At 71.0% G+C, this 303-nt stretch overlaps 1 protein-coding gene across 1 annotated transcript in view; it reads right to left on the minus strand.

Annotated features, from left to right (window-relative positions):
• Window positions 1-303, minus strand: part of BCL2 (B-cell CLL/lymphoma 2) — a gene marked incomplete at its 3' end in the record, with an annotated part of 5,517 nt that overhangs the window by 5,085 nt on the left and 129 nt on the right. Inside the window, exon 1 of the mRNA XM_009574923.1 lies at window positions 7-303. This exon is cut by the window's right edge and continues 129 nt beyond it. Coding sequence (XP_009573218.1) covers window positions 7-303 — 297 coding nt within the window. The remainder of the gene's footprint in view (window positions 1-6) is intronic.

Raw genomic sequence — 303 nt, forward strand, 5'->3', positions numbered from 1 at the left:
CCCCGCCACGAAGCGGCCCCTGGCCGTGAAGGGCGTCAGGTGCAGCTGGCCGGACATTTGGGCAAAGTCCCTCTGGTAGCGGCGGGAGAACTCGTCCCCTGCCTGGCGCAGGGCAAGGTGGACGACCTGGGGCGCAGGGCGCAGCCCCTCGGCTGGGGGCGCGTGGCTAGCAGCAGCCGAGCCGGGGGGCTCGGGGTGCGGAGACACCAGCCCAGTGTGATCAGAGGAAGTCCCAGCAGCAGCAGCAACCGCAGCAGCAGCAGCAGCAGCAGCAGGAGGAGAGAGACCTGGAGGCAGAGGGGC

The sequence above is a fragment of the Fulmarus glacialis genome, unplaced genomic scaffold, assembly GCF_000690835.1.
Source record: "Fulmarus glacialis isolate BGI_N327 unplaced genomic scaffold, ASM69083v1 scaffold36283, whole genome shotgun sequence".
NCBI classification, from domain to species: Eukaryota; Metazoa; Chordata; class Aves; order Procellariiformes; family Procellariidae; genus Fulmarus; species Fulmarus glacialis.